Below are 13,476 nucleotides of genomic sequence, written 5' to 3'. Positions count from 1 at the left end.
GTAGCTTCTGTCCTTGTTCACCTCACATAGTTTCGCAGAACCCGCCGCCCACTGAGTAGTTCTTTAAATATCAGAAAACCGTCCATTCCCTGCCTTGTCCCTTCCCACTTTTGATTTTTTTTTTTTAAATCTCTGTTTACTGAGCACTTATGATTGTGAGACACTTTATCTTTTATTTTATTATTTTAATCTGTTTGTCATTCTCAACTCTGAGGGATAAATATTGTTAGCCTGAAGCTCCTCTTGTCCAAAGAGTCATAATTCCTTCAATTATTTCTCTTACATCAAGATTTTGAGGCTTTTCACTATCCTGGTTTGTCTTTTCCTGGACACACTTCTATTTGAGAAGTTTGGCTGGAGTTTGGATTCTGGAGTGGCTGGATTGCAATCCTAGTTCCAACTCTTCTAGAAATGTGACCTTGAGAAAGTCAATTTCTATAATAGAATCGACAGTACATACTTTATGGGTGTGCTGTGAGAGTTGATGACAAAGTGTACAGCTGTTTAGCATTGTGCCTGACTTGTATCATATGCCAATACGGAGCACTCATTTTGTTTATTTATGGTATGGAAGTCCCTCTAAGAAGGTATAGCACCACTGTGATGACTGGAACCTTCACTGCCGGTGCATCACCTGTCTCTCCCGAGCAGGGCTGCATAGCTCCTTGAGACAGTACCTTCACTAAAGAGGCACTATTTAGCTCAGAAAAGAGAGGCTGGGGAGGAAAGGTGAGTGGCACTGCCTTTAGATCTTCCCCAACACTCCCCCTTCCTTATTCTTTACTACCCAGACTTGGGGAGCAAGCGTAGAGTTCCTTTTAGGTTTGATACCAGCAGTTTTGACTGTAAGACTACTGTGAAGATGGCCCATAAAACATTGAAGGGGCTTACTAGGGGCCATACCAGATTTCCTAAAATAAGAGAACAGAGCACCTCACATTGGAAGTCAGGACTCTGGGTTGGGCAATTGACATTGGGTCAGATTATCTATTTCTGGCCCTCAGTTTGCTCACTGTCTAAGGAAGGTTTTGGACCACACACTAACACCTAAGATCTTAACGTTCGTTTGTCAATTTCATAGATAGGGGTTCAACCTAAGACTTTGGGGAAAAAAGGGGATTCAACTGCAAAAAAAAGTTTGAATTCCACTGATTTATTTCATCTCTGCTCAGAAAGAAGATTTCCTTCTTTCTGGAGATCGGTGAGCTACCAGGCTCTTTGAATTCCAGTATTATCAGAGATTTTAAAATTACTTTCTCTTATTCTTATTCCTTTCTGATATTGTAGGATGGTTATTACTGATTATTAACTAAATGATGTTTAAATTTTAGAAGTCAAGCTACTTTTAAAAGCCCATTAATAAAATTTATGAAACTTTCCCCTTTCCTCTCACAATTCCAAAAGCTTTAATAAAAATAAATGAATAAATGTGTGCTAGGATTAACTTAGTTTTTTTTTTTTTGCTTCTGTTTACAGCAGGGATGGGGTGCTTTCTATTTTATTAAGACTTTTAGCACTATTCAATTTTTTTTTTTTTTTTTTTTTTTTTGGTGGTACGGGCCTCTCGCTGTTGTGGCCTCTCCCGTTGCGGAGGACAGGCTCCGGACGCGCAGGCTCAGCGGCCATGGCTCACGGACCCAGCCGCTCCGCGGCATGTGGGATCTTCCCGGACCGGGGCACGAACCCGTGTCCCCTGCATCGGCAGGCGGACTCTCAACCACTGCGCCACCAGGGAAGCCCGCACTATTCAATTTTTAAATTAAGCATGCATAACTTTAAAAAATTAATTGAATAAAGATGAACTTGAAACATACAGAAAAATAAAATGAAAATAAAATTGTGACCTGCTACTTAAAGAATATTCATTGTCAAACATTTTTTTTTTTTGCAGTACACGGGCCTCTCACTGTTGTGGCCTCTCCCGTTGTGGAGCACAGGCTCTGGACACGCAGGCTCAGCGGCCATGACTCACGGGCACAGCCGCTCCACAGCATGTGGGATCCTCCCGGACCGGGTCGTGAACCCGTGTCCCATGCATCTTCAGGCGGACTCTCAACCACTGCGCCACCAGGGAAGCCCCCACTATCAAACTTTGATGTATTTCTTTCTAGCCTATTCATTTGCTTTTTCTTTCATTTTTTTTTTTTAACATCTGTATTGGAGTATAATTGCTTTACAATGGTGTGTTAGTTTCTGCTTTATAACAAAGTGAATCAGTTATACATATACATATACATATATCCCCATATCACTTCCCTCTTGCGTCTCCCTCCCTCCCACCCTCCCTATCCCACCCCTCTAGGTGGTCACAAAGCATGGAGTTGATCTCCCTGTGCTATGCGGCTGCTTCCCACTAGCTATCTATTTTACATTTGGTAGTGTATATATGTCCATGTCACTCTCTCACTTTGGCCCAGCTTACCCTTCCCCCTCCCCGTATCCTCAAGTCCATTCTCTAGTAGGTCTGCGTCTTTATGCCGGTCTTGCCCCTAGGTCCTTCATGACCATCTTTTTGTTTGTTTTTTAGATTCCATATATATGTGTTAGCATACGATGTTTGTTTTTCTCTTTCTGACTTAATTCACTCTGTATGACAGACTCTAGGGCCATCCACCTCACTACAAATAACTCAATTTCGTTTCTTTTTATGGCTGAGTAATATTCCATTGTATATATGTGCCACATCTTCTTTATCCATTCATCTGTTGATGGAAACTTGGGTTGCTTCCACGTCCTGGCTATTGTAAATAGAGCTGCAATGAACATTTTGGTACATGACTCTTTTTGAATTATGGTTTTCTCAGGGTATATGCCCAGTAGTGGGATCGCTGGGTCATATGGTAGTTCTATTTTTAGTTTTTTAAGGAACCTCCATATGTTCTCCATAGTGGCTGAACCAATTCATATTCCCACCAGCAGTGCAAGAATGTTCCCTTTTCTCCACACCCTCTGCAGCATTTATTGTTTCTAGATTTTTTGATGATGGCCATTCTGACTGGTGTGAGATGATATCTCACTGTAGTTTTGATTTGCATTTCTCTAATGATTAATGATGTTGAGCATTCTTTCATGTGTTTGTTGGCAATCTGTATATCTTCTTTGGAGAAATGTCTATTTAAGTCTTCTGCCCATTTTTGGATTGGGTTGTTTGTTTTTTTGATATTGAGCTGCATGAGCTGCTTTTAAATTTTGGAGATTAATCCTTTGTCAGTTGCTTCATTTGCAAATATTTTCTCCCATTCTGAGGGTTGTCTTTTGGTCTTGTTTATGGTTTCCTTTGCTGTGCAAAAGCTTTTAAGTTTCATTAGGCCCAATTTGTTTATTTTTGTTTTAATTTCCATTTCTCTAGGAGGTGGGTCAAAAAGGATCTTGCTGTGATTTATGTCATAGAGTGTTCTGCCTATGTTCTCCTTTAAGAGTTTGATAGTGTCTGGCCTTACGTTTAGGTCTTTAATCCATTTTGAGTTTATTTTTGTGTATGGAGTTAGGGAGTGCTCTAATTTCATTCTTTTACATGTAGCTGTCCAGTTTTCCCAGCACCACTTATTGAAAAGACTGTCTTTTCTCCATTGTATATTCTCGCCTCCTTTGTCATAGGTTAGGTGACCGTAGGTGTGTGGGTTTATCTTGGGCTTTCTATCCTGTTCCATTGATCTATATTTCTGTTTTTGTGCCAGTACCATACTGTCTTGATTACTGTAGCTTTGTAGTATAGTCTGAATTCAGGGAGCCTGATTCCTCCAGCTCCATTTTTCTTTCTCAAGATTGCTTTGGCTATTCGGGGTCTTTTGTGTTTCCACACATCATTTGCTTTTTCTAATGCTTATTGAGTGTTTAGTCACACAGACACACAGACACACACACACACACACACACACTCCTATCCTTTTCTGTGTTCGCTCAACATAAGGAGAACATTTCCCATATTATTAAAATATTCTTAAAATATGTGTGTTCCATGTCTTATATGTCACATACACGTTAATGATATAAAAACCACAGAACATCAGAAAAACAAAATGCTTTCAAGTCCCCTCACACATGTGATCGTTACAGAAGCAGGGCTGGAAATATTTCCTCTCTGAGGAACCATGGCTCAGAGATGGGAAGGAACTTATGGTTGATTAAGATCACAGGCTCTGGGGCTTCCCTGGTGGCGCAGTGGTTGAGCAGTGGTTGAGAGTCCGCCTGCCAATGCAGGGGACGTGGGTTCGTGCCCTGGTCTGGAAGGATCCCACATGCCGCGGAGCAGCTGGGCCTGTGAGCCATGGCTGTTGAGCCTGCGCGTCCGGAGCCTGTGCTCCGCATCGGGAGAGGCCGCAGCAGTGAGAGGCACGCGTACCGCAAAAAAAAAAAAAAAAAAAAAAAAAAAAAAAAAAAAAAAGATCACAGACTCAAGTACCACTTACTAGCTTCAAGACCTTAGGTTCAATAGTGGATCTAATATTTGAAGATTACATCATTTTAGGGGTACTCCTTAAGGAAAAGAATAAATGTGCCTCTCCTTGGGCAAGTGACTTAACCTATTTTCATCTGTAAAATGGAGATAATAAAAGTATTGACCTCAGTAGTTAAGAGGATTAAATAAGAGACTGCATTATAAAACATTTGGTAAAACTGCCAGGCACATAGTAAGTGCTTAATAAGTATTACCTATGGTTATTATTATTCAAAATCATGTAGTTGTGGCTGAAGTAATCTGAGCTGTTTCCCAGAGACTGTTATTCATCCACATACTTAAGAAAGTTATACCTCGAGCCTTCTCAATCTGGCTCACTCATTCATGTAATAAACATTAACTGAGTTCCTATGAGATATCATATGCTATGCTAGGCACTAGTCTCAATTAATGTCATCCTTTGAAAGTACAACTCAAATGTCCACATCTCTGGGAAGGCTTCCTGGGACCCTAGGCAGATTCACTACCCTCTGGGCACTTACCCCTGCTGGGAACTGGATTTGGACAAGACCGTGTTCAAGGGAAAGCCTTCCTCTGCCTTTTTCATTTCTGTAGCTTCAGCACTTTCCTCTGTGCCTTTAAAAAAGTATGTAGGTGCTCGATAATGTTGAATGAGTTGATTGAAACTGTGCTTGTTTTCCCACGAGGATTTTAGTTTCTTTTGCCAGCTACTTAGTTTGCAAGAGGAAGCAAGCTGTGTGCAAAATAGTTTGTTTGGAGCCTCTGGAAACAAGAACAAGGTAGTCTTTTGCTAATCTTGGTTTGTTTTTACCTTTTCTTATTTTATGACAACTGAACTTCTCTATTATCTTACCAGATCACATTCTGCAAGCTTCTCTCTTGTGCTAATAAAAAAAAATAATATGGCTACATCGGGGACGTCCTTAGGGAACATGTCCTGTATCAGGAAAAGTAGTTAAGCTCTGGGGTCCTAAAGGCGCCTGGGAAAGTCTAACCAGAAACTTTGGGGTTGGGTGTATTATCTATTTAAAAACAGAACTGGACTTTGCAAGTTTTATGATGTCTTGGCTTATTCAAGCCATTAACTGTGAATTAAAATCTCCAGATGATTACTTTTATAATAGCGTTCAAGTGTCAGAAAATAACCCTGACCAGTCAGTACTGGATACAAGTAGATAAGAAGTGGCAGTGGGGAAAGTACCCACTTACCAGTACATCTGCTTAGGACTTTGCAACGTACCATGAGTCACCTTTTACATTCATTATCCATTTGCTAAACCACCCTCCACCCCGGAAGCAGATGGAAAGCGGGACACAACCTTCTTTTTGCAGGCAAGAAACACTGGGGAGAGCTGGACTGGGAACCGGATCCGTCAGCCATCTCAGCTCCTGCCACCACAATCATCCCCCTCCTACCCTCAGGAGGGGCTTTGATTTTGTGGGTGTCCAGAAAACCATGCTGACCTCTGTATAGGTTTAACTGAAGCATTCTGGTCCTTGGAGGGTGACCTGGGCTACATGGAAGGTCGTGGGCACCTCGCGATTGGCAGCTTTCCATGAATTCCTGTGGTCAGAGTTTTAGCTTATCCTTCATGGGGTGGAGGTGAGATGGGTGATTTCATTGAACATTTGCACTTACAGGCAGGTAGAGCTCCTGTCTTCCTGATCTAGTAGGGAAGAGAGATATGAAACATGTCACTTCCACAAAGTGCATTCACCTTCCTGGGAATGACCCAGAGACTCGGAAGTATCCAGTTCTCCAAATCAATTTCTGAATTGACCATCTGAAAGCTTAACACTGCAGGTAGGAGGGGGAGGATGTATGGCAAGCCTGGTCCCTAGCACAGGCAACCTTGGGGAGGAGGGCCCCCATTTACCTGGGTACAGCCCTCATCAGCTGTGGAAGCTGAAGAACAACTTTACCTTCATCATGTGTGTGATTTGAAAAAAGAAACCTCAGTTGGTGCAATCCAGAGTCTATGAAGTCCCTAGAAACAGAGTTGAGAGGCCAAAGCTAGCCTGTTGTGTCGGCAAGATACAAATGCCAAGGACTCAGGAGGGCTTTTCCTGTCTGCCTCGGTGTTTACAGGCCCTTAGTGAGGGACTCCAGGCTGGGCCTCCTCTATGGCCCTCCCCAGCCAGGACCCTTTATTCCCAGCCCTCCATCTCGGCAGGAATCCTCAAGGGCACTCCCTCCTCATTCTCAAATTGGTAGGACTTGAGTCCATAAACCAGGTTAAAAAAAATACAAGAATTCTCTACTGGAGGTCTAGGTGGTGGCTGTCTCAGAAGACTCAGCACGCCCACCACCCCAATCCCTGCCCCCTCACCAAGCTTTCCCTTTGAAGAAAAACACACACCAGGAAGCTGATGTAAACATCCTGAGGAAGTAACCACTGTAAGTGGCTTCTAAGTCTCATTTCCCTAAGGAAATAATCAGCACCTCTTTGCCAAGACAGCTCCAGGTGAGCAAGGAAGGAAAACCACGTTCGTTTTCTCAAAAGGCGTTTGCCTGACTGCCTGCAAAGCGCGCTCCCACCTATTGTCACATTTTATTCCCAGAACCCACAGGGTGGGGAGGGCTGGTTTGGTTTCCCCTATTTTATGGATGAGAAACCAAGGCCCTGGGCGCTCCCTCACTCTTCCCTGGGTCACGCAGGGAGCACTTGGGGGAGCCGATGTCTTCGAGTGCCGAGATCGCCCCGCGGCACCACGAGGATTCCCGAGCAAGCCTGTCTGCGGTTGCGGCCACATGGCCTCATTGTCCTCAGCAGGAGTCCCGCTGCGCCAACGTTGGTCGGCTCCGCGAACCGCGGCCCCGGCCGCTCTGCGGAACGGCCCCGGCCAGGCGCAGGGGACCCGGGAGCCAGGCGGCGCCCGGAACAAGGGAGGGGAGCGCGCGCCGGGACCCGGGGGCATCCGCCCGGGTCGGCGGCGGAGGGGGGGCTCGGGCGGAGAGGGATCGAGTGGCTGGCCCGGCGGGCAGCGTGCCCCGTTCCGGCCCGCCCCTCAAAGCCTCCTTTCTTCTCTCTAGCGCTCGGAGGCGGCCCCCGGGAGATCCGGGAGGGGGCGCAGCCCGCCGTCCCTACCGGCCGGTCCCGTCGCACCCTCCCTCCGACGCCACCCCCACCCCGAGAAACGCACAAAGAGCGGCCGGGAGGCAAGCGCACACCTCCCGTTTGGGCGGGGCTGCGGGAGGGGCCGGCGCACTCCGCCGCGCCCGCCTTAAAGGGACCGCCCGGCTCCTCGCGCGCACTGCGCAGGCCCGACCGTGGGGCGGGGAGGGCCCTGAGAGCAGCGGGCGCGCACGCCCTCACCGCCCGCTGGAGGTATGGCCGGCGTCCTAGCGGTGCCGGCGCGGCGCTCGTGCGCGTATCAGCGCCCGCGGGGTCTCAGCTGGCGCGCGTGGCATGTGCAGGACCCCAGCGCGGTGCGTTCCGGAGGTCGCCGGAGGCGGGGCCGGCCAGGTCCGCGCTGCAACCCGTTTCTGGCTTTCTGATCCGCAGTTTCAGGGCCAGTTGGGCGAAGTGTTGCCCAAGGGGACAGAATTGCGGGCGCGCGCGCGCGCACGAGCGGCGATGCGGCCGGGCGTTTGCCTTTGTGTCTCCTGCGCTCCCGTGCAGGTGGGCAGCCCGCGCCGGGGGCCACTTTGCCAGTGCGCCCCAGGACCTCGAGACATGCCTTTCGTGTACGAGGGCTCGGACCGCCTTTTGGGCAGACAATAGACGCTTCTCCCAGTGGCATCTTTGGTTCTAGGGGTGGTTTATTTGGGGGACACTAACGGGACTTTCTAAGGACCAGTCTCTTAGAGCCGGGCCCCTGGCATCAGAGTTGGGCGCGTTTCCTTTTCTCAGTCTGGTGAGGGAGGAGACCTGGGGACAGTGACCGTTCTCAGCTGATAGGTGCAGGCAAGTGTCCCGAGCCTGCCGGTCCCGCATTAGACAACAAAGAGAGGCGTTAGCGGCGGCGGGGGAGGGGCGCGGCCGGGAGGAGGACGGGGCGGGCTGCGGCGAGCGCGGCGGTGTGGGGGGGGGGGGGCGCTCGCTCTCCGCTCGCTCAGCCTGCGGCCTCCGCCCGCCCCCGGCCCGGCGCGCGCCAATCGCCTCCCCCAGCGATAGTGTCAGTAGCATTGTAGAGTCAGCTCCCGCCGGTGACGTTGCGCCTCCCTCGTCCCCCTCTGGAGCCGTCTGGCTGCAGAGGCTCAGTCAAGAGGCGGGGAGGAGAGGAGGAAAAAGCGCTGAGTGAGGGCTGGCGGGCGGGCGGGCGGGAGGGAGTGGAGGAGCCGGGGAGGGGCTCCTTAAAGAAACGCTGCTGTCGCTCGCCTGCTCGCTTCTCGCTCGGCATTGTGGCCAGCCAGCCGGGCACTTGGTGGGCACGCGCGGCCGCCGCTCGAGCTCTGCCCCCACCCCACCCGCCAGCAGATCTGGGGTGGGGACCCAGGCGGGGGCTCCCGCAGCCACTGCCCGGCGTGGACCGCAAGGAGCGACCCACTCTTCCCGGCGCCGAGAAAGGAGCAACGGAGCCCTCTGCAGCCGGCTGGCCTCTCCGCCCCTGACCACTCGCTTCCCGGCTGCCTTTGTGGCCGCAGTTTCTCGCCGCCGAGCAGAGGGCCGGCGGGGGCGCGGTGCGCACGGCCGAGCGATGCCCAGCTCGCTGTTTGCAGACCTGGAGCGCAACGGCAGCGGCGGCGGCGGGGGAGGCGGCGGCGGGGGAGGCGGCGGCGGCGGCAGCGGCGGGGGAGAGACCCTGGATGACCAAAGAGCCCTGCAGCTCGCTCTCGACCAGCTCTCCCTGCTGGGGCTGGACAGTGACGAGGGCGCGTCTCTGTACGACAGCGAGCCGAGGAAGAAGAGCGTGAACATGACCGAGTGCGTGCCGGTGCCCAGTTCCGAGCATGTCGCCGAGATCGTGGGGCGGCAAGGTGGGTCCGTCAGGGATGGGCAGCTGGAGGTGAGAGGGTTTCGGGCCACCGCCCCGCGGGGAAGGCGGGAGAGGAATCGAGATCCGCGGCGCCCGGGAGCCTTGGGGAGGGACGAAGAGCCGCGCGAAGGGCCGGCGCCCCAGACAAAGAAAGTGCAGGCAGGCTGTCTCCCAGAGCCGCGCCGCGGCCACGGCGGGATGCACTTTCTCCTGCGAAAATCACTGCCTTCTCCCCTAGCGCCCCCCACCCAGCCCACCCGGGAAATAGAATTTAAATATAAGATGCTTGGGGGAGGGGGCCTTTGATCGGTCCTTTGGGAGGGGGGAGGAGGAGGAGTGAGCATCGGATGGGAGGAGGATTCTGGATTTCTGCAAAGCGGAATGGAGCCCAGAGGAGGAACAATGGGTCCCGGGACTGCCCCCCATTCCCACCAGTCCCCCCCGCGCTGGAGGATCTCGGCCTTCGGTCGCCTTCCCCGAACCCTTTGCCTCGTCTTCAGGGCGGACGGCGGCGCGTCCCGCTGGATACCAGCGGCATCTCCCCAGCAGACTTTTTCTGGGATTCTCGGGTTTGACTCGGGACGACCGCAGTCACTGGGGGAGGGCTGGGCAGCCAACGGACTGTTCCTCGAGCGCCTCGCGGGTGGAACCCGCTTTCCAGCCCGTGGAGCGGCCCGGGGTCTGTGAGGGAGCCGCCCCCTTTCCGCCCATCGCGCGTTGTGCCTTCCCGCTGCCCCGTACGCGGGCAGTCCCAGGTCCCCGCGGTTACCCCGGGGTAATGGGCGTGTCTATCTCTCTCTCCCACTCCCTCCCCTGCACTCTGGCTCCCAGGTTGTAAAATCAAAGCACTGCGGGCGAAGACCAACACTTATATCAAGACCCCAGTTCGTGGGGAGGAGCCTGTCTTTGTTGTGACGGGCAGGAAGGAGGATGTGGCCATGGCTCGGAGGGAGATCATCTCTGCCGCCGAGCACTTCTCCATGATCCGCGCCTCGCGGAATAAGAACACGGCGCTCAACGGCGCAGTGCCCGGGCCGCCTAACCTGCCGGGGCAGACCACCATCCAGGTGCGGGTGCCCTACCGCGTGGTGGGGCTCGTGGTGGGGCCCAAGGGCGCCACGATCAAGCGCATCCAGCAGCAGACGCACACGTACATCGTGACGCCCAGCCGCGACAAGGAGCCGGTGTTCGAGGTGACCGGCATGCCTGAGAACGTGGACCGAGCTCGCGAGGAGATCGAGGCGCACATCGCCCTGCGCACTGGCGGCATCATTGAGCTCACAGATGAGAACGACTTCCACGCCAATGGCACTGATGTGGGCTTTGATCTGCATCATGGGTCCGGCGGGTCCGGCCCAGGCAGCCTGTGGAGCAAGCCCACCCCCAGCATTACGCCCACTCCGGGCCGCAAGCCCTTCTCTAGTTATCGCAACGACAGCTCCAGCTCGCTTGGCAGCGCCTCCACAGACTCTTACTTCGGCGGGGGGACCAGCGGCAGTGCAGCTGCCACCCCGCGCCTGGCGGACTATAGTCCCCCCAGCCCCGCGCTCAGCTTTGCTCACAATGGAAACAACAACAATGGCAATGGATACACCTACACGGCGGGGGAGGCTTCTGTGCCTTCCCCTGACGGCTGTCCTGAGCTACAGCCCACCTTCGACCCGGCTCCCGCCCCACCGCCTGGGGCTCCACTTCTCTGGGCCCAGTTTGAGAGGTCCCCGGGAGGCGGACCTGCAGCTCCCGTGTCCTCTTCCTGCTCTTCCTCTGCATCTTCGTCTGCTTCGTCTTCCTCTGTGGTCTTTCCCGGGGGCGGCGCCAGCGCGCCCTCCAACGCCAACCTGGGGTTGCTGGTGCACCGCCGGCTGCACCCGGGCACCAGCTGCCCCCGTTTGTCCCCGCCCTTGCACATGGCTCCGGGGGCGGGCGAGCACCACCTGGCGCGCCGGGTGCGCAGCGACCCGGGCGGAGGGGGCCTGGCCTACGCCGCCTATGCCAACGGCCTTGGGGCGCAGCTGCCGGGCCTGCAGCCGTCGGACACATCCGGCTCCTCGTCCTCGTCCAGCTCCTCGTCCAGCTCTTCATCCTCCTCCTCTGGGTTGCGGCGTAAGGGCAGCCGTGACTGCTCCGTGTGCTTTGAGAGCGAAGTAATCGCCGCACTGGTGCCCTGCGGCCACAACCTCTTTTGCATGGAGTGCGCCAACCGCATCTGTGAGAAGAGTGAGCCTGAATGCCCGGTCTGCCACACCGCGGTCACTCAGGCCATCCGCATCTTTTCTTGAAGGCGGCGCGCACCACGCGGGGGATGGAGAACCCGCTTCCCTCCATCCTCACTCCCCAGCGCCTCTTTGCCTACTTGGTGCCCCACCTTCTCCTCCCCGCCTCCCTGCTCACACTCTGAGATCCGAAGAGGAGCTTGGAAAGCTGTAGTATCCGCTCATTTTTTAAATTTCAATTTTTAAACAAAGGAACTTGCCAGGATATCTGCGTCAAGAGTACTGTAGCCTGGGAAACCTCCGAACCACCTTAAATGCATGCTCTATAAATAATAGGAACGGCGACATTCTAGTAATGATAGTTTTTACACTGTACTTAATAGGAAGCTTCCAAAAGAAGAAAACCCCACAAGTTTTCCATTTTCTTAAAGTAGGAAAAAATGAACAATAATTATTATGATGAAGATGGTAATAATAGTGCTATGGGATGTGTGGACTGTTTTAGTGTGTTCCCCTTTGTGGCTGGGTTCCTACGATGCTTATTATAGAACACAGTGGATCCTTTTTGAATGTTCGTGGAAGGGCCAGGAGTTCCTGTGAAACCAGGATACTGCAGCTTTATTAAAGTTAAAGAAACTGTAACATATCTCTTATATATTAAAAAACGTTTAAAAGTTTTAAAGAGAAATTGCATTATACAGATTGAAGTATTTTATTCTTTTTTGACTTGAAAAATTATATTTCATATTGCAAAGATGTTTACAAGTATTTTAATTTAAGTTCAGTGAACTTTTTTGTAGCTGGGTTAAATCTTTTTATTTTAGTATGGCCTTATGGCAAAGAACACTGTATTATTTTAATAATCACACAATTGTGACGGAATTACAAACCATAAAATGTGTAATGTTTTGAACAGTATTCTGTTGGGATGGAGATTTTATAGGTTCAGACAAATCTTCTAGATCTGCTTCACCCAGCATATTTTCTATTCAGTGATATAAAGCATATTTTATTCTATATTATTACAAAAAACGGAAATGTATAAACATGTCAAAAGGAACTGTTGATGCTTTCTAACATTTGTATAAATAGAATTCAGTGCAAGTTACAAAAATTCTGTTGCACCACTATAGTTTTAGTATTTCTATTTTAATACATTTGTTTACCACTTGTTTATGTATATGTAGGTGATGTTACTTGAGCTTAAATGTACTTTACTGAGCAAAGTTTAAAAAAACAAAGTATATTTTATTTTATGATAAAGGGCCTTTAACCTCATGGTCAAATACTAATATTATATTTGCTGAGACAAGATTTGAAATTGTATCAAGAGTTTTATTTTTCTGACATTTAAAGTTCTACATAATAAAGGTAAAACTTAAGTAATGGTGCTACTTCATTTTTTAAGTATTTCTATATAAATAAAATATTGAAGAAAATCTATCTTGTGTGGTAACTTGATTTTTTTTTTTTTTTTTTAAGCTTCTCGGAGTCTACCTTTATAAGGAATCACTCTGAAGTGACAAATTGAAAGATGCAACTTCCAGGCGTATTATGTCAGTATTTTATCAATAGAGTGGACTTTCAAAAGAGGCCGAGGTTGTGTTTGGTTGGATGGTTAGGCCGTGGGTAACAGTATTTTTTTTTTTTAATTGCAAGTTATCTACCGAATCAGAGCTTCCTCATTAGACATTTGTGGGCACAGTGCCTAGGATCTGTGATTCTTTTAGGGTCCCAGGAAAAGGTTTAATTTCTCTTAAAATTAGAAGAAAATAAAGCAAAGGGAATGAAAATATTCAAAGACAATGTCTTAATTTTCAGGCCCACCAAAACCTATTCAATTTTACCTAGCACATTAAGAAAACAAGGTATCAAAGTATTGAAAGTTATATCAAAAATAAATTTGAGTAATATTATTATGGA

The 13,476-nt window shown here is 50.2% G+C and overlaps 1 protein-coding gene across 1 annotated transcript; it reads left to right on the top strand.

The window, feature by feature from the left end:
- The first annotated feature begins 8,730 nt into the window (after nt 1–8,730).
- MEX3B (mex-3 RNA binding family member B) lies at nt 8,731–12,990 on the top strand. The gene is made up of 2 exons (XM_032618120.1): nt 8,731–9,341; nt 10,172–12,990. The coding sequence occupies exons 1-2, from the start codon at nt 9,062–9,064 to the stop codon at nt 11,617–11,619; spliced, it is 1,728 nt and encodes a 575-aa protein (XP_032474011.1). The 5' UTR covers nt 8,731–9,061; the 3' UTR covers nt 11,620–12,990.
- Nucleotides 12,991–13,476: the final 486 nt, after the last annotated feature.

The sequence above is a fragment of the Phocoena sinus genome, chromosome 2 (genome assembly GCF_008692025.1).
Source record: "Phocoena sinus isolate mPhoSin1 chromosome 2, mPhoSin1.pri, whole genome shotgun sequence".
Taxonomy (NCBI): domain Eukaryota; kingdom Metazoa; phylum Chordata; class Mammalia; order Artiodactyla; family Phocoenidae; genus Phocoena; species Phocoena sinus.
This window is presented reverse-complemented; position numbering and strand designations above follow the sequence as displayed.

Bases quoted from the DNA above. Each gene is read 5' to 3' on its own strand.
- MEX3B (XM_032618120.1), top strand. From the start codon at position 9,062: ATGCCCAGCTCGCTGTTTGCAGACCTGGAGCGCAACGGCAGCGGCGGC. The intron at 9,342-10,171 runs GTGGGTCCGTCA...TCTGGCTCCCAG, and splicing joins CGAGATCGTGGGGCGGCAAG to GTTGTAAAATCAAAGCACTG.